Below are 18,203 nucleotides of genomic sequence, written 5' to 3'. Positions count from 1 at the left end.
TAATAAATGTATTCGGGTATTAATCCTGCTCACAGTCGAACCCAGCACCCGAAAGAATTAAACCCTCCACGATTCTTGGGGTCTTTAAAACCCGGGGGGCAGTAATCCCAACCCTAAAAGCCCTCAGATATGCGCATGCCCCGTTGGTGGAGCAGTGCTCCTCCTTCCTCGGGTCCGGAAGTCCCGGTTTGTTTATTAAATTACGACCGTCGTAAACTAGAATTTCCCTACGGCTTCTTAGCTTTACGATGGCAACAAGTATGGCGGCTGCTAGTGGTAGATTTGAAAGTGCGAAGAGTATCGAAGAGCGGAAGGAACAGACCCGAAATGCCAGGGCCGAGGTGTTGCGCCAGGTACCTCTGTTTTGAGGCCTTTGTAGTTATTTAGCGTTGTGGGAGTTGAGGGTTCCCTTAAGCTAGCCCACCCATCCCTTCCCTCACCTCGTCAGTACGGAATCTCACCTTAATTTGGGTGAGGTCTCCCTTTGCAATTCCGGTAAACCCTTTTGTAGCTACCGGTTTTTTAGATGTTCTGGCAGGTGCTAGATGCTCATTCTCTTTTCAGGGAGATCTTTTTTTCCCCAAGTTTCTTTACCTTTTAAGTTATCCATTCTTTATATTTCTATCACTCGGACTGCACACTTCATAGGTCCCCTGCGGCTTTTAAGGACTCTGCCAGCATGTCTTGCAGCCTCAGCCATTGCTACTACCGTATCTGAAATGAAATTTTCCTTTTTCAGGAACACATACAAGGCACACTTAAATATACTCAGTTTGACATTTCCTTCTCCTGTCTCTATTAGTATCAATTCCAGACTTACTGTAAGTTCTTACCAATCCAAACAAAAGTTAATACGAATCTCAGTATATTTAGCCTCTCACAAAAGATCGCGAAACATTGTATTTCTCTCTAAACTTCAAATACATAGAGGTAACATACAAAGAATGGAGAAAGTAAACTACTGAATTATCTGACAATCTATTCAATATGTAAGAAATGTGGCAATGAAAGAGAAAAGTTGTAGTTGGAGAGCAAGAGAGAGTTCAGTGAGGGTTTTCTTTTTTTTTTTTTTTAATTTAAGTTGGAAGAGTTTTAAACCAGCTTAAATGCAAATGAGTAGGAGCCAGCAGAGAAGAGGGAGAGGAGACTCTAAAGAGAAAATGACTACAGCCAGATTTTAAAGCGGAAGAATGGGCGATTAATCTTGGATAGGTAAAATGTTGGTATTGTTTCCTAATTTCAACATATCAATGTGTGTATATATACACACACACACACATATATATACACACACACATATATATTTATAAGTCATCCTTTTTGGTATTTCAAGCATTTTTTGGAGGGAGTAAGGTTCGTAAGCTGAGATAAATCTTATAGTAGAGGTATGCGTATAATTTGAAAAGGATCAAATTCAGCTTTGGAATTACAGGGAAAGAAAGGGAGGGTAGGAATGATTTCCTAGGAAAAACTTGCTTTGTTTGACTGTTTGAAGAATGAATAAAAATTACCAGTATGATCTTTTTTTTCTACAAAGATGATTCTTCCTGAAGCATTTTGGGGGCTGAGTATTGGGGTACAGGCATTGCATATTGAAGGCATGGAGGTCTAACTGTTGCAAAAGTGCAAGTGTAAGGCATGGGAATGGTGAAGGGAAAAGGGATTCCAAGTCATATTGAGGTAGGGGAGAGAGGGGAGGACATGAACTCAGTCCCTCGATTCTCTCTGCTTGGTAACTCAAATCACTGGAGATTGGAAATGCAGAAGGAGAGATTTTTGCTTTGTTTTGTTTTTTAATGTTTTTTTTTTCACACTGGAGAAGCAAATTCCTGGCAAGGAATAGACATTCATTCATGAGTTAATGTTTTTATATAAAAATGCCAGAGGTTTTTGTTTTCCTTTTTTTGTGAAAGGCAGTTGGATCAATTGCTAGTTTGTCTTTTTTTTTTTTTTTGGTTGTAGGTCAAAGCCAATTTTGAAAAAGAAGAAAGGCGTAAAGAACTTAAGCGACTTCGGGGTGAGGATACATGGATGCTACCTGATGTGAATGAGCGACTCGAACAATTCTCACAGGTGAATACTAACAGGTTTACTTGATGTAAGGGTATCTGTCCTTTTTTGCACTTATTCAAGTTAATATTGGAGGAATAATTTTATAGAATGTTTTCATGAGTTACAGAATATCAGTCACATAGTTGGCATTGCTGAATAGTTTCATTTCTTTGGCAGAAGGAAGATATTGTAATATTTTGGACATTATGACTCAAAATTTGTTGTTTGAGTTGGCTAGTAGAAGACTTAGCTTCAAATTTCTGGCCCACTATAGCAAGCTTATAGGCCTAAAAATTTATGCATTTTAAGCTTTATGTATTTATTGTATCTTATTTTTTTAGGTCTCAAGTCTGTTTTCCTATAATTTTTTAAAAAATTATTTTTAATTGACAAATAATTGTGTAAATTTATGGGGTACATGTGATGGTTTGATCTATGTATACATTATAGAAAGATTCAGTCAAGCTAATGAACACATCCATCACCTCATCAACTTATTTTTTTGTGGTGAGAACATTAAAAGTCTGTTCTTCAATGGTTTTGAAATAGACAATACATTATTATTAACTGGTCATCAGTAATAGATCACTAAAACTTATTTCTAGTGTCATGAAAACTTTGTATCCTTTGATCAACATCTTCCCTTTCCCTATCCCTGCTCCTTCCCCTCACCTCTTCCTATAATTGTAGTTTGTGCTATCTTGTTATATTTTTTATGGCCTAATAGTCTTGTGTAAAATTTTGGGGGGACCATAGAGGGATATTATATGTATATGTGTTTGTGTGTATATAGATGCATATGTATACATGTTTGTGTATATATGTGTTTATTTGATTATATTTGTCACGTAAATCTACAAATAAAGCCAAAATTTTCCCAGTATTTTTCTGGTAAGAAGGCTCAGTTATATGATTTATTGATAGTGCATATATTATAGAAGATGTGTTAAGATTTCCTGAAATATTTTATTTATTTAGACATATTCTTGGTCTTATTTCATCAAAGATTTAAAGTTTTTTAGAATGTGGATTTTTTTCTCTCAAAATATATCCTTTTAAATTAAGATGAAATTAAATTCTTTTCTTGCCTGTTCAAAATGATTGTAGGAACACTCTGTGAAGAAAAAGAAGAAAAACAAGCATTTAAAAAAAGCAAAGAAAGAGAAGAAAAAAAAGAGCAAGAAACAGAAGTATGAAAAAAACAATGAGTCATCTGATAGCTCATCAGTAAGTATGTACTAAAATTAATCAAAGCAGCTATTTGAGAACATTGTATTTGAATGTATAACTTATGGGAACTTAAAATACAAGAAAACTTAAAAAAGATAATTACTAGTTATGATATGAAAATATCTGGGAGACATCTACTTGGAGATGTCCAGGAAATATTGGAAATATTGATCTTGAATTTCAGAGAAAGCTTAAGAGGATAGGGATGTGATTTGGGAATTATTGCTAAGCACAGCACTGGATCTTGCCCAAGGCCTGCTATAACAATTACCTGGCTACAGCCTGTGTTCACTCAAGGCCCTGGGGCTCTGCAGTGAGCAGGTGGTGAAGCCAGCCAGGCCTGTGTCTTTCCCTTCAGGGTGGCAAGTTCCCCCAGGCCTGAGGTGGATACAGAGGTGCCATCAGGGACCCAGGTACTGGCGTCAAAAACCTTAGAAGTGTGCCTGGTGTTCCGTTGAACTGTGGCTGAGCTGGCATTCAACCCATGAATGGCAGTTCTTCCCACTCTTCCCTCCCCTTTTCACAGGCAGAGGGGGTAGCCATCGCCATAGACCCACAGGTAGTACTGGCAGGCTACCACTGATGTTCCCGTAAGGCCCGAGAAGTCTTTAGTCAGCTGCCTGGCCTGGGACTCAGCCTTTAGGGCAGTGGGTCGCCCCTGGGCAGATCCAGAAATGCCATCCAAGAACCAAGGACTTGGGCTGGGGACCCCAAGATCCCTCTTGGTGTTCTACCACCCTACGGCTGAGCTGGTACCTAAGGTGCAAGACAAAGCCCGCTTTACTTTTCTCAAGCAGAAGGAGGCTCTCCCCATAGCCATCACAGCTAGGAATGTGCTGAGGCTCACCTGAATCCAGCAAGTCTCATGTTCACAGTGAACGCCACAATGTAGTACTTGGTTATTGGTGCTGGTTATTCAGGGCCTAAGGTCTCTTTAGTGGATGCCAGCTATGGCTGAGCTGGTATCTAAGATGCAAGACGGAGTCCTCTACTCTTCTGTCTCCTCTCCTCAAGCAGAAGGACAGGGTCTCTTTTGGAGCTGCACGTTGTGCAGCCTGGGGTTGGGGGAGAGGTGGTGCAAACACTCCCTTAGCTACCCCAGTTGCCCCTCCCCACCGCCTGTCCATTTGCTCTGAGGCTGTTGTAGCACTAGGAGTCACCGAGGAATTCCACATCCTTGCTAGTACTTGGTATTGTCAGTCTTAGTAATTTTTAGCTGTTACTGTGTGTTATATCGTGTGGTATTTCCCTGAAGAAAAAGGATGTAGAGCATCATTTTAAGTCCCCATGGGGCATTCTGTGTCTTCCTTTATGAAATCTGATTTATTAAATATTTTCTTTTTTGTTTTTCATCATTTTTTCTTAGTGCTTCTGGTATCCTAATTTTTGCACACCTGAAGATTGTGATTTCTCCTGTGTTTATGCTATTACTAAATTTTTTTTTTTTAATTTTTTTTTATTTTAGAGATAGAGCCTCACTGTGTTGCACAGATTGGAGTGCAGTGGCACCATCATGGCCCACTGCAGCCTCAAACTCGTGGGCTCAAGCAGTCCTGCTGCCTTAGCAGCCCAATTAGCTAAGACTACAGATGTAGTACAAAAAGTTGTTTTTGTAGACATAGAGTCTTATGATGTTGCCAAGGCTGGTCTCGAACCCCTGGGCTCTAGTGATCTCCTGCCTCAGTCTTCCAAAGTGCTGGGATTACAGGTGTGAACCACCCTGCTTGGCCTCCTATTTTTTTTCCCTGAAAGTTTTATAGCTTTGGCTTTTTTGCTTATTTATAATCCATTAATATTTTTAATTTATGTTATGTAGTGTCAGTTTATTTTTTTCCCACATGGATTTCCAGTTTTACTAGCATCATTTGTTGAAAAGGCTGAATTTTCCCTATTGGAAGGAATTTTGGGAGATAGATATGTTAAAATATTCTTTCAATCCATTATGCACATTGGTACATCTCTCTATCCATTTATGTCTTCTTTGATTTTTCTCAAAATATTCTGAAGTTTTTAGTGTAGAGGTCTTACATTTCGTTTGTTGTATTTCTTTCTATTTTGTTTTCTGGAAGTGCTATTGTAAATGGAATTTTAAAATAAATGTGTTTACAGCTAGTATATAATTATAGAAGTGATTTTGAAACATTAGGGTCAGAAAAAAAAGAAAAATGAAAAAAACTGCTTTTGATGTATTTACCTTGCGTCTTGTCACCTTGTTAATATTACTAATACTAGTGTTAGCAGCTTTTTTAGATTTCTTAGGATTTCTAGGTAAATGGTATGTCATGTGTGAAGAAGACTTTTACTTTTTTCTTTTCAATCTCTGTGCCTGTTTTGTTAATTTTTGTTGCCTTATTTCAGTAGCTAGGACTTAAAAATAGTGTTGAATGGAAGTGGTGAGAGTGGACATGATTGCCTTGTTCCTTATCTTAGGTGGAAAGCATTCAGGTTTTTACATTTAAGCATGATGTCTGCTGTGGGACTTTCATGCATGCCCTTTCAGATTAAGGAAATGCCATTCTATTTCTAGTTTTCTGAGAGTTTGTATCTTGAATGAGTATTGAATTCAGTAAGTGCTTTTTTTGCATCAGTAAGTGTTAAAATTTGCCAGTGAAACTGTTTGGTCCTGGAGTTTCTTTGTGGAATGGGTTTAACCACAGAGTTAATTCCTTTAATAGGTGTGTTAAATGTTTTCTATTTATTCTTGAGTTAGTTTTAGTAATTTCGGTTTTTCTGGGAATTTATTCCATAGAAATTGTCGAATTTATTGTCATAAAGTTGTTTGTAATATTTCCTTTGTTCTTTTAATGTTTACGGAATCCACAGTGACATCCCCTGTTTCATTACTGATTTTGGTAATTTCTATTTTCTCTTTGTTTCCTCCATCAGTCTATCTTGAGGCTTATCAGTTCTATTAATCTTTATTTATTGCCTTTTAGTTTCCTTGAATTTTCTCTGGTTGTGTTTTCTATTTCATTGATTTAAACTATATTTATTCTTTGTGAATACTCATTTTGTGTTTAATTTGCTCTTTTTTTTCTAACTTTCTAAGATGAATGCATCGCCATTGATTCGATATCTTCTTTTCTAATGTGTGTTTATTTTATGAATTTTTCTCTTAGCATTGTTGTATCTCTATGAAACTTTGATGTTATATTTTCATTGCTGTCCCATCCAAAATATTTTTTACTTCACTTTTTCTTACTCATGGATATATATGAGTTTTTAAACTTCCAACTATTTGATTTTACTAGTCTTCTTTTGGGTTATTGACTTTGAATTTAATTATTTTATTATACTCTGTATAATTTCAGTTTTTAAAAAGTTTTTTGAGACATTTTATTTTCTAGCCTATTATCTTTCTTGGTGAAAATTCCATATGTATTTGAAATGAGTATGTATTCTGCCGTTGTTAGGTATAGTGTTTTATAAATGTCAATTAGGGAAAGTTGATTTATACCAGTAAGTTTAGTGTTAATGATTTTCTGTTCACCTGTTCAGTCAGTTACTGAGAAAATAGTATTGAAATCTCTTAATTGTTTTGTGGGTTTTACCTACTTCTGCTTTCAGTTTTGTCAGTTTTTGCCTTACGTATTTTGAAGCTTTGTTAGGTACATAGACGGCACCTTGACGAATTGACTGTTGTTATGAAGTTTTCCTCTATCTTTGGTAATACTCTTGTCTGAAGTCTGTTGTGTCTCATATTAATAAAGCCTCTTCAGTTTTCTTTCTTTGTGTGTTTTCATCGTCTTTTCGAAATTTTTTTAGTTTTAATGTATCTTTTTTATATATTGAAAGTGTATTTCTTATAAGGAGTGTGTAATTGGGTCTTGCTTTTTTTAGCTAGCCTATCAATTTCTTCTTTTTTATTTTATTGATTGATTAACAGAGTCTTGCTTTGTTGCCCAGGCTGGAGTGCAGTAGATCACTGCAGCTTCAACCCCTCAGGCTGAAGTGACCCTCCCACCTCAGCCTGGTGAAAGCTGGGACTACAGGGGTGCACTACAACGTCTGGAATATGAGTTTTAAGTATATATGAGTTTTAACATTTCCAGATATTTGTGGATTTTATTAGGTTTTTTTGGTTATTGACTTTGGATTTCATTATTATTTTGTTATACTCTGTATAATTTCAGTTTTTAAAACGTTTTTGAGACATTTTGTATTTTAGCCTTTGATCTATATATATTTTGTAGAGAGATGGTTTTGCCGTGTTGCCCAGGCTGGTCTCAAATTCTTGGCCTTAAGCAATCCTCCCACCTTCGGCTCCCAAAGTGCTGGGATTACAAATGTGAGCCACTGCACCTGGCCTCTTTTTTTTTTTTTTTTGAGATGGTGTCTCACATTGTCACCCAGGCTGAAGTGCAGTGGTGCAGTCTCGGCTCACAGCTCTTACTTTGCAATTAGGTGTTTTTTGTGCTCTCTAATCTGGTAGCTGTATATGGCTTTTAAATTTTTAATTAAAATTCATTAAAATTATATCAGCCAAATTTATGTGGCTACTATATTGGACAGTATAGGTATAGAAAAATTCTGTTGAATAGTACTGGTTTGGATTATTTATGTTTAATGTAATAATTGTTATGGATGAGTTTAAGTCTACCATCTTGTTATTCCATATCTATTTTTTGTTTGTTCTTTTTTCGTTTGTTCCTTCCTTTTCCTGCCTTCTTTTGGAGTGTTTTTTAGCATTCCATTTCATCTCTGCTATAGGCTTATTAGGTATACCTTATTTATTTTTAATGACTGCTTTAAGTCTTATGCATATTTTAACTTACCATACTCAACTTTCAAATAATATATAATTTTACTTTTATAATTAGACCTTCTCCAAAATATATTCCATTTTCTCCTACTATATTTTTTGCTATTGTTGTCATATATTTTACTTCTACATTTGTTATAAACTCACATTGTTTATAATTTTTAATGTCATTCTTTTTATTTTTACTTTAGTCAGTTATCTTTTAAATAAGTTACACACGTGAAAAAAGTCTTTTATATTTACCCACAGATTTATCATCTCTGATATTCTTTATTATTTTATGTAGGTCTGAATTTCTGTCTAATACCATTTTCCTTTTGTCTGTAGAACTTCCATTAATGTGTATTATAATATAGATTTGCAGACATTGAATTCTCTCAGCTTTTGTTTGAAGATTTCTTTTATTTCATCTTCAGTCTTTATTTTTTTCTTTTACCACAAACTCAGAAGTTCTTACTAGCAATCTTCATTTTTCAGATACTTTGCTAGACACAGAATTTTAGGTTTATAGTGTTGTCTTTTTTTTTTTTTTTTTTTTTTTGCACTGTAAAATGTCATTCCATTGTCTTCTGGTTTGCATTGTACATATTGAGAATTCTGTAGTCATTTTAATCTTTTTTTCTCTGTATATAATGTGCCTTTTTATTCTGGATGCTTTTAGGGCTTCTTTTTCATCATTATTTTTCAGTGACTCAATTGTGATATGTCTTGGTGTTGATTTCTTTGTGTTTATTCTGCTGTCTTAGTTCATTTGCGCTGCTATTCCAAAACAAACTGGGTGGATTATAAGTGACAGAAACTTACGTCTCACAGTTTGGGAGGCTGCTAGAAAGTCTAAAATCAAGGTGCTGGCAGATTTTGTGTCTGTTGAGGGTTCAGTTCCCCATAGATGGCTGTCTTCTCAGTCTAACCTCATGTGGCAGAGTGCTCTTGGGCTATGTTTTATAAGGGCACTAATCCCATTCCCAGTCATCTCCCAAAGGCCTTACCTCCTACTGTCATCGTCTTGGGGGTCAGGATCTCAACATAAGAATTTGGTGGGGGACACAAACATTCAGAGTGTAGCATCTGCCTTAGGTTCATTGTGCTGCTTTGATTTGTGAGTTTACAGTTTCCATCAAATATGAAACTTTCAGGGTATTTTTTCCGAAGTGTTTTTTTCTGTTCCTTCTCATTTTGGTAGTCTCCTTAAAATAATGTCTCACAGGTTGATGAGCCTGTGTTCACTTTCTTTTTAGCCTTTTTCCTTTCTATGCTTTGGGTTGGGTATATTTTATTGCTATGTCATGAGCTTCAGGTTCACTGGGCTTTTTTTTCTTTTCTTTTCTTTTCTTTTCTTTTTTTTTTTGAGATGGAGTCTCACTCTGTTGCCAGGCTGGAGTATAGTGGCATGATCTCAGCTCACTGCAACCTCCACATCCTGGGTTGAAGTGATTCTCATCCCTCAGCTTCCCAAGTAGCTGGGATTACAGGTGCCTGCCACCATGCCCAGCTAATTTTTTGTATTTTTGGTAGAGACGGGGTTTCACCATGTTGACCAGGATGGTCTCCATCTTCTGATCTCGTGATCTGCCTGCCTCAGCCTCCCAGAGTGCTGGGATTACAGGCGTGAACCACTGTGCCTGGCCCACTGGCCTTTTCTTTTGCTGTGTCTAGCTTACTGTTATCGCTATCCAGTGACATTTTCATTTCAGGCACTGTTACTTTATTTTATCTTTTTTTGTCATTAGAAGTTTTGTTTGGATCTTTTTAATGTTTTTCAGTTTATCTCCTCATTATGTTTACATTTTCCCTTTCCTGAACATATTTATGATAGCTGTGTTATAGTCTTGGTTTGCTATTTTATTCTCTCTTGTTTTTTCCTGTTCTGTTTCAATTATCTCTTCAATCATTTTAAGAGAATGATTTTTCTCTTGAATATGGGTCACATTTGCTTGCTTCTTTGAATGTCTAGTAACTTTTAATTGGATGCTGAACCTTATGAAAGTTATATTGTGACTGCTGGATTTTGTTGACCTCTTTAGAGGGTATTGAGTTTTCTTTTGGCAGACAGTTAATGACTTGTGAATTAGCTTAATCCTTTTCAAGGCTTGTTTTTAAGTTTTGTTCATGTGCATCTAGAATAGCTTTACTCTAGGGCTGGTTTAACCTTTCTACTAAGGCATGACTCTTGTGGGTTCTCTGCTGATTGTCATGGATGTTCAGCGAGGTTTCTTTATTCTGGATGGTAGGAACTAGAATGTCTTCAAGCCCTTTGTGAGCTCTGGGGATTGTTCTGCTTACAGCTCTTTGGTAATTGTTTTCTCCCTGGTAATTTTGCTTTGCCTGACCTTGTGGACTCTCATCCTCAGCATGTTCAGCTTGGTCTTTCTTTAAAGACTCCACGCATCCTTCAAGTAGATTTCTGGCACTCTTTCTCTGTGTAGCTTCCCAACTGTACTTTGTCTCAGCCTTCACAGAGTTCGAATTCTGTTTCCTTGGCTCAGTGATGTTTTCATGTTCTGCTTGGGTTACCCCACTATGCCACAGTCTAGAATGTGCCTTTAGACAAAAAGCTGTAGAGATTGTAGTGTTCATTTTTATTCCAATTTGTATATATTTCTAGTCTGATGCCATTTACTTTGTCATGGACAGAAGCAGAAGTCCTCAAGGTCCCTTGATTTTTGCTGGTAGCACTTTCCTGTCTTAGTTCCACCTTCTAGGTTTTGACCACTAGATAGAATAAGGGGTGTGGTTAATTCTGAAGGCTGCACAAGAGAAGGAGAGCCCTGAAGGATGTGTTAGGTCAGGAGGCGTATTAAGCTTGATCGTTAATGAGTTCAAGGTAAAATGGAGATAGAAGCTAAAATTAGCAAGAGAACTGAAGTCGTAGCATGGGGAGCATTAATTTTGCTGAAGTGGTAAGGTGAGTGAGTGCATAATTATGAAAATGAGTATAGGTTACTGCTTAAAGTTTCTGACTGGTGCTATTGAAAGAGTAGAAAAAGGCATTTCATTTAATTTCAGCTTGCATTTATCAAATGCTTATTATTTGCCAGACACTGTTGTAGACATGGGGAATATAAAAACATTTTTTTAAAACCTTGGGGAAACTCATTTCCTAATTGGATAAATAGATACATAATGTTAATAATGTGATTTTGTAGTAGATTTTGTAGAAGATGATGATGGCTTTATTTTCTGTTGTTACTGAGTTTAGCATGCCATCCAACATGATGCCATGGTAGTACAGGGTATTAAGAGGGATTTCATTTGCTAACTTGTTGACAGAATGATGCTTGAATTGAGACTAGATAGATTAGTAAGCATTAGGCAAATAAAGGTGTGCTTGGCATTTCATGCATAAGGAATTGTGAGAGCAGAGACATGGAAGTATGAAATAATATGAATGTGAGTATGTGTGTATGTATGTAAATATAACTATAAGCAATTTGATAGTACTAAATTATAAAACAAGAGGAGGGGGTGAATGGAGATGAAACTGTAAGAATTGATAGGGCCTTGCAAAACAAGAGCTTTGACTTTATTCAGTAGGGAATGTATCATCTAATTAGGTTCAGCTGCATTTATTAGAAAATCTCAGAATAGCCATTGATTATACAATATAGAAGTTCATTTTTCTCTTGTATGAAATAAGTCAGGTAGAAAGTCTAGGGCTAGTATGGTCTTCTGGAACCCAGGCTTCTGTTGTCTTGCTTTTCCATCATCCTTACAATATTGCCTCTTAGTTCAGATAACAGGAAAGAGGATGCTCTTTTTTTCTTAACTTGACTTCCAGAAAGTCCCATAAAATACTTTTGTTTACATCTAAATGGACACTTGATCATAAGGCTTCACTTTCTAGCATGGGAAGTATATTACTTCTCCAAATAAAATGAGATTCTGTTGGTAGGAAAGAAGAGGAATAACTAGCAGTCTTTGTGCTGGAAAACCCTAGAAGAGAAGTACAGTGGTCAGATGTTCCCTTTATATTACTCCAAATGTATTTGGGGTGAGGGGTTGGAGAAAGAAGGGGAGCAGGAAAGACTGGAGTCCAGAAGACTAATTTGGTCTCCTGGAATCAATTGTCTAAATGAGAGATAAGATCTGATATAGGGCTGCTACTTTAAGGATCAAAGAAGAGAATATTGGTTTGGTATTTTGGTTGCAGGTAACAGAAACTAAATTTAAACTGGCTTTTGCAAAAAGGAGGGTTTCTTATTAGAGTACAAAATTCTCATAGGGCATATAGATGCAGGAATGCAGCTAGGCTTCGAGAATAGCTGGAATTAGAATTGTGAATGGTTTTTGCAATTTTCTTGCCATTTTTCATTTCCCCTACCCTGAGTTCTAGTTTTAAAAATTTTTTTTGCTGATTTCTATTTCTCATGACAGAAATGGCCTCTTCCAGTGCCTTTCCAGTTCTTAGTTTTAGATAAGCCCATTCAGACCGGATTTCAGATTCCTGAGGAATGGCTCAGGTTGATATGAATTGGGTCGGGTGCCTACCTTTGAACTAATCAGTAGTGGCCAGGAATAGAGGTAGGCTTCTGTGGTAATCATGTATTCACTGTATGGTATATTTGATAAATATTTTAGAAATGACAATGGTAGGCTTGAATGTGTGAGGTGACACGATCCTGAGTTTCTGACTTGGTTAAGTGGGTGGTTGTTCCAGATAACTCAGTTCAATAATATACAAGGAGGAATAGATTTTGTAGAGGAAGATGATGGCTTCATTTTCTATTCTTACTGAGTTTAGCATGCCTTCCAACTACGGTAGATAATTAGTCAGTGAAACTTTGGTTAGACAAATTTGAAAGATATCAGCACAATTGATTGTAGTTCAGGCCATCAGAATGGATTTAATGACCCACAGGGAATGTTTAGAGATTAAAAAATCTCATGGGCAAAGAATGGAACCCCAAATAACATGGATATTTAAGGGCTGAGCAAAGGGGGAAGAGTTCATGAAGGAAATGGAGAAGAAACAAAGAGTGGGAGAGCTGAGAGGTGTCATGGAAGCCAGGAAAGTGAGTCATCAGCAGAGTTGTATTGAGCAGAGAGGTCTAGAGAGCTGAAGACTGAAATGTTTTGTTGAATTTGGCACAGTGGAAGCCACTGGTGAGTTTGGAGATGTTTCAGTAGATTAATGGAGACAGTAGATATATTGTACGGTTTTGAGAAAATGTATGACAGTGAGAGTGTGAAGGCAGTGCGTGTAGACTACTCTTTCAAGAAATTCATCTTAGAATGGAAGCTGGAAGATTAATTCCTGCTAGAGGAGGAATATATAGGGTCAAGGAAGGTCCCTCTTCCCTCCTTAAAAAAAAAAAAAGGATGGGAAATGCTTGAGCATATTTCTAGGCCATTAGGGATCTTTGGTTGATGCTGTGAGAGGAGAAGATAATTGATGGAGCAAGGTCCTGGAGGAACAGAAAGAGTTGGTATCAAAACCTTTAGAGTAGGATCTGCCTTAAAACGGGAGGAGTTAACCGGAAATAAGGATAGGGACAGCCATAAATGTGTTGGGGGTGGGTAGGAAGATAAGGTGGCCCCAGTTTTCTTGATGAGGTAAGAGAAGACATCATTTGCTGAGAATATGGGAATTGGTATAAAACTCCAGGAGGGTGTTGAAGAAGATAATGTTATCTGTAGTTTTAGATCAAGGGAAATCTCAAAATGTGAAACTTAGGGGCAAACAGCAAACTCATTTACCTGGGTGTTGTTTCCCCTGTTCTAGTGAAGCAGAGATGTGAGTAACTACTTGATGTTGGTAGTCTCTGAAGCTCTGTGCTAAAGTGTGTTCTCTACTTGGCAGTTCCCATTTTTTTTTTTTTTTTTTTGCCTTCTCTTGGCTTGATAATAAATGGATAAGAAAATAAAAATAATTTGGTTGTGTTTTGTGGGTTTAACTCAAACTAGTGGGTTTATATGCTTTTTTTCTTTAAAAAAATTTTTTTTTTTTTTTTTTTTTTTTTGAGATGGAGTTTCTGTGGCCCAGGCTGGAGTGCAGTGGCACGATCTCAGCTCACTGCAACCTCCGCCTCCTGGGTTCAGGTGATTCTCCTGCCTCAGCCTCCTGAGTATCTGGGATTACAGGCGTGTGCCACCATGCTTGGCTAACTTTTTTGTATTTTTAGTAGAGACGGGTTTCACCATGTTGGCCAGGCTGGTCTTGTACTCCTGACCTCAAGTAATACGCCTGCCTCAGCCTCTCAAAGTGCTGAGATAACAGGTGTGAGCCACCGCACCTGGCTCTTTAAAATTTCAATGTCATTTTGTAAAGGGGAAATACAGTGTAAGAATTTTTTTCTAGGATGTTGAATTTCTACCACTTAACAGCACAGAATTTTTATATCAAAGTATGCAAATTTGAGATTTTCACTTACATGCTAAATGTTCTTAGAGCTCTGAAGATGAGTGGGTTGAGGCTGTTCCATCCCAGACTCCTGACAAGGAAAGGGCCTGGAAAATGAAAGATGAAAAGTCAGAAAAAGATGACACCCAAATTATCAAGGTAAGCAAGCCACTTGATTCCCTTTCCCTTTTCCTTTTCCCTTTCCTTTCCTTTCCTTTCCCTTTTCCTTTCCTTTCCTTTTTCCTTTCCTCTTTCCTTAACTTTCCCCTTTCCTTAACTTTCCTCTTTCCTTAACTTTCCTTCCCTCTCCCTCTCTCCCTCTTTCCCTGTCTCCCTGTTTCCCTGTCTCCCTCTCTCCCTTCCTATTTTAGAGAGAGGGTCTTACTCTGTTGCCCAGGCTGGGCTGCAGTGGCACAATCAGAGCTCTCTGCAACCTTAACCTCCCAGGCTCAAGTAATCCTCCCACCTCGACCTCCCTGGTAGCTGGGTCCACAAGTGAGTGCCACCACTCCTGGCTAATTTTTTATTTTGTGTAGAGATGGGGTCTCCCTTTGCTCCTAGACTGGTCTCGAACTCCTGAGCTCAAGCAGTCCTCCCACCTCAGCCTCCCAAAGTGCTAGCATTAGAGATGTGAGCCACCACACCTAGCATACCACTTGATTTTAAAGAAAGAAGTATCAACTTTTGAGAATAAATGAATATGAAAATGAAAGATGATTAAAATTTCAGGAGAACAATTATACTTTGAAAACAATATACTTTATGAATAATTTTGGCAGTAATGCTGTTTGCTGAATGTTTAGAACCCCCTTTCCCTTCTGCTGTGAGAAAGTCAGTGCTCCTCTCTATTCTTGTACTTTAGAGTCTTTCATGCTTTTGATTGTTGATAAGAAGTGGCACTTTCCCCTTATATCTCTGAAGCCTTATACTGTTATCTCTGTCTGACCCTTCCATAGTGAGTAGAGTTCCATCACAGTTTTTCTTTCCCTTCACCTCATGCCTTAATTTTTTTAACAATACTTAACAGTTGAATAGTTCACAAATTTTGGGTTGTAGTTCATCTGCCTAAGGAAGAATGTAATTTGTCCACTGTTAGCCACAGGTGAAGGAAGAAAGGTGAACAGGAACTAAGTTTGATTGCTGTGTGCCAGGCCTTGGTTGGATGCTTTAGATCTGTTATCTTGTTTACTCTTTAAAACAATCCTGAAAGGTAGGGATTTTATACCTTTTTATAGAGGAGAGACTAAAGTATAGCGAGATTAAGAAACTTGCTTCAAGTTATATAGGCATGTAGGACTTGATTCAGATTTGATTGCCTCCAAAATCCCTGCCCTTATTACCAAGTGTTTATTAAATTCTAATCAGTTTGGATTGAAATGGCTGCCTTTTTTTTTTTAAACAGAGGGATGAGTGGATGACTGTTGATTTTATGTGTGTTAAGACTGTGTCGTCATCATCACTCAAAGCTGAAAAGGAAACTATGAGGAAAATAGAGCAAGAGAAAACCCAAGCACTTAAACAGGTAAGAGAATATTTGAAATGCTTTAACTTTCTAATTTCCCTTTAATAAACTTATAAGACATTTATATAAATGCAGTTTAACTTGTAAAATAATATTTTATTTTTTATAGTATTTAATACAATTAGTGAGAAGAACTATGAAATATATCAGTTTAAGAAAAATAAATTTCCTGTAGGAAGTGAGTTTCAAGGTTTACTAGATTTACACATCTAGGGCATATATAAAGTTGAGTGAACATTGAATTTAGGTTAATATCATTAAATTGAAAGTGAACTTACTCAACTTTTGTTTCAGTGTACATACTGAATTAGATACCATAAAAATACTTCCATTTCAAGACATCTAGAAGTTCTGGTGGATAAAGTGTAAAATAAGCATGCTTATTTTATACTTTTTGGTTGTCACCTTGCTTGTAAGGAAGCAATAGGAAATCTGTAGAGACCAAAAAATGAGGCAAAAGCATGAATCCAGAGAAGTAAGGAAGTGCCGAAGCTGATGACTTTCCCAGGGACATCACACAATCCTGGTAATCTGGAATCCAGTTTATACTGTACCAGGAGCATATGTTTCTTTTCCGATACTCAATATCTGTAATTGTCAAACTTTATTTTTTTATCAGCCTAATAAATGGGCAAGAAATGGTATTTCATTGTTTTTGAATGCATTTATCTGATTGCTATCAGAGAGGTCTTTTCATGTTTTTTGGTCATTCAGATTTCTTATACTATGAGCTGCTCATTTATGTTTTTTGCTTACTTTTCAACTAGGGTTGTTTGTCTTTTTCTAACTGATTTATAGAAGTTCTTTATGTTTTAAATCCTTTATCTTTTGTACATTTTCAGATGGTATCTCATAATTTGTTTAGCCTCTTGTCAATTGTCCTCCTCAGTATGCAATTCTAGCCTTTTTTGTCCTGTTGAGTATCTTATATGTATGTTTTTGAGAGTCTAAGACCATTGGAAGAATCCTTGACTATAGATATTGAAAGATTTTGTGGTAAACTAACAAGGGAGGTGACAGAACCCTTTTTGATACAGACTAAGAAATCAAATCCTTATGGTTTTGCATATCCCTTTAGGTTAACCTTTAACTTAAATTTTGTCCTTTGAAGCTTCTTTTTTTTTTTTTTTGAGACGGAGTCTTGCTCTGTAGCCCGGGCTGGAGTGCAGTGGCCGGATCTCAGCTCACTGCAAGCTCCGCCTCCCGGGTTTAGGCCATTCTCCTGCCTCAGCCTCCGGAGTAGCTGGGACTACAGGCGCCCGCCACCTCGCCCGGCTAGTTTTTTGTATTTTTAGTAGAGATGGGGTTTCACGGTGTTAGCCAGGATGGTCTCGATCTCCTGACCTCGTGATCCACCCGTCTCGGCCTCCCAAAGTGCTGGGATTACAGGCTTGAGCCACCGCGCCCGGCTGAAGCTTCTTTACTTTTTCGTCAGCTCATGGATACATTTAAAAAAGCCCTTTTAAAAACAAATTTTACACAGCATTTTAATTTTCAGTAGTATATTGTATTCCTGGAAGCTAAAGTTCCTGACATTTAGCTCGCTCCATTTCTTGCCATCCTCTTGCCATTATTACTTCTTGTAGGAAGGATTTTCTAACCCCCTACTCCCCAGGCTCAACTTAGGTATCATTTTAGCACCCTTTACGTTGATCTCACTTACCTATATTTATGTTGCTTGATTGTCTTTCCCCCTTCTCTAGACCACAATTTATTTAATGGCAAGGACCATGGCCACCTTACACATTACAGTCCCAGTGCCTGGCATTGTGCTTAGAACACAGGAGGCACTTGCATTGTGATTAGGCTACTATCATCTCTTGCCTGGAATACTGCCACAATCTTCTGACTGGACCTGTGCCTCTAATCTTGTTCTCCAGACTTTCCTGCATGCTGAGAGCCCAGTTTGCTCTTTTTGATATAAAGCTGATCATGTTCATGAGTCTCTTTTGGCCCCAGCATGAAACCCTCACAGCAGTTCAGAATGGCTCACATGGCCCAGCCCCTGATTGTTCTGCAACGTAATCTCTTGTCATTAGTCACAGTTCTAAGTTTTAGCCAGTTAGAATTACTTTAAGTTTGCTGAAAGTGCTGCACTTTCTCTGTTGTTTTAAGAACATGCTGCTATTCTTTCTACCTGAAACATCTTTATGTTCCCTCCCCCCACAAAAAAAGAAAATGCAGTTAATTTCTGCTCATCCTTAGGCCTAAGACTGCACATATTACTTCCTATAGGAAGTTTTTGATCCTTCAGTGTGAGAGGGATTTGAATTCTTTGTGCATCCTCAGTACTGTAT

General features: G+C 37.4%; 1 protein-coding gene across 1 annotated transcript in view; it reads left to right on the top strand.

Moving 5' to 3' along the window:
- The first annotated feature begins 239 nt into the window (after positions 1–239).
- The window catches only part of CWF19L2 (CWF19 like cell cycle control factor 2), a 120,196-nt gene continuing 102,232 nt past the window's right edge, over positions 240–18,203 (top strand). The window contains exons 1-5 of the mRNA XM_001102590.5: positions 240–353; positions 1,963–2,073; positions 3,160–3,279; positions 14,433–14,543; positions 15,787–15,906. Of these exons, the coding sequence (XP_001102590.2) occupies positions 249–353; positions 1,963–2,073; positions 3,160–3,279; positions 14,433–14,543; positions 15,787–15,906 (567 nt within the window). The 5' untranslated portion in view covers positions 240–248. The remainder of the gene's footprint in view (positions 354–1,962; positions 2,074–3,159; positions 3,280–14,432; positions 14,544–15,786; positions 15,907–18,203) is intronic.

The sequence above is a fragment of the Macaca mulatta genome, chromosome 14, assembly GCF_049350105.2.
Source record: "Macaca mulatta isolate MMU2019108-1 chromosome 14, T2T-MMU8v2.0, whole genome shotgun sequence".
In the NCBI taxonomy this organism is placed as follows: Eukaryota; Metazoa; Chordata; class Mammalia; order Primates; family Cercopithecidae; genus Macaca; species Macaca mulatta.
Note: the sequence above shows the minus strand (reverse complement) of the source record. Positions and strands in the feature narration are given on the sequence as shown.